Here is a 1132-nt window from a genome sequence, read left to right on the forward strand (position 1 = left end):
TATTCTACTAACAATTGTTTTAACAATTCTTCGTAATCAAAAGTATGCAACTTATTTTGCTTTTGTATCCATCTCTTCCATATTATTTTTTGTCTCTCTAGCATAGGGTTAATTGTCCCATTTTTTGTGCTTTCTATCATCTCTTCTTTTTCTATTAATTCTACAGATTTATTTATCTCTTTTTTCCATTCTTTCTTCAAATTTTTAAACCATGGTTCCTTTTTCCATTTCTCTATCAACTTATCATTGTGTTCTGTCCATATTTTCCATAAAGGCTTTCCTTCCAAAAAAATACTAGTAATTTCTTCTTGATCTGTTTCCACTATCACGTCACTGTTAATTACATTCGGATATATATCTTTTTCTTTGAATTCTTCTAAACAAATGTTTAGAAATTCTCCTCTATTTAATTTCCAATCCTCTTTTTGACACTCCTCTAATATTGCCATATATACTTCAATTACAGTCTTCCATTTCCATATTTTCCTTTTTCTTACAATATTTCTTTTTGCTTCTATATTTCTTTCATTTTGTTCTATTTTTTCACTTTTTTCCTTATTTTCATTTTCACTAAAATCTTCTCTGCAATATATTTCATTATGTTCTTCTACTTTTTCTTTTCTTTCTATTTTTTCTTTATGTTCAATCTTTTTTGATTCTTCTTTTCTATATTTTTCATCTTGTTCTACATCTTCTATTTTTTCTTTATGTTCATTTTCTTTAGATTCTTCTTTTCCAAATATTTCATTTTGTACTATTTTATGTTCAATTTTTTGGGGTTCTCCTTTACCATATCTTTCATTTTGTTCTACTTTTTTTTCACTTTTTCTTTCATGTCCAATTTTTTTGGATTCTTCTTGATCATATATTTCATTTTGTTCTACTTCTTTTTTTTCACTTTTTCCTTTATGTTCACTTTTTTTTTGTTCTCTTTTATTATATATTTTATTTTGTTTTTCTACTTTTTCTTTTCTTTTTATTTTTTCTTTATGTTCTTTTTTTTTAGATTCTTCTTGGCCATATATTTCATTTTGTTCTACATTTTCTATTTTTTCTTTATGTTCATTTTTTTTAGATTCTTCTTGGCCATATATTTCATTTTGTTCTACATTTTCTATTTTTTCTTTATGTT

The 1132-nt window shown here is 24.5% G+C and overlaps 1 protein-coding gene across 1 annotated transcript in view; it reads right to left on the reverse strand.

Annotated features, from left to right (window-relative positions):
* Positions 1-1132, reverse strand: part of PRELSG_9902600 (surface-associated interspersed protein (SURFIN)) — a gene marked incomplete at both ends in the record, with an annotated part of 2805 nt that overhangs the window by 683 nt on the left and 990 nt on the right. Inside the window, one exon of the mRNA XM_028677501.1 lies at positions 13-1132. This exon is cut by the window's right edge and continues 416 nt beyond it. Coding sequence (XP_028531326.1) covers positions 13-1132 — 1120 coding nt within the window. The remainder of the gene's footprint in view (positions 1-12) is intronic.

Source organism: Plasmodium relictum (genome assembly GCF_900005765.1).
Source record: "Plasmodium relictum strain SGS1 genome assembly, contig: PRELSG_99_v1_27, whole genome shotgun sequence".
Taxonomy (NCBI): domain Eukaryota; phylum Apicomplexa; class Aconoidasida; order Haemosporida; family Plasmodiidae; genus Plasmodium; species Plasmodium relictum.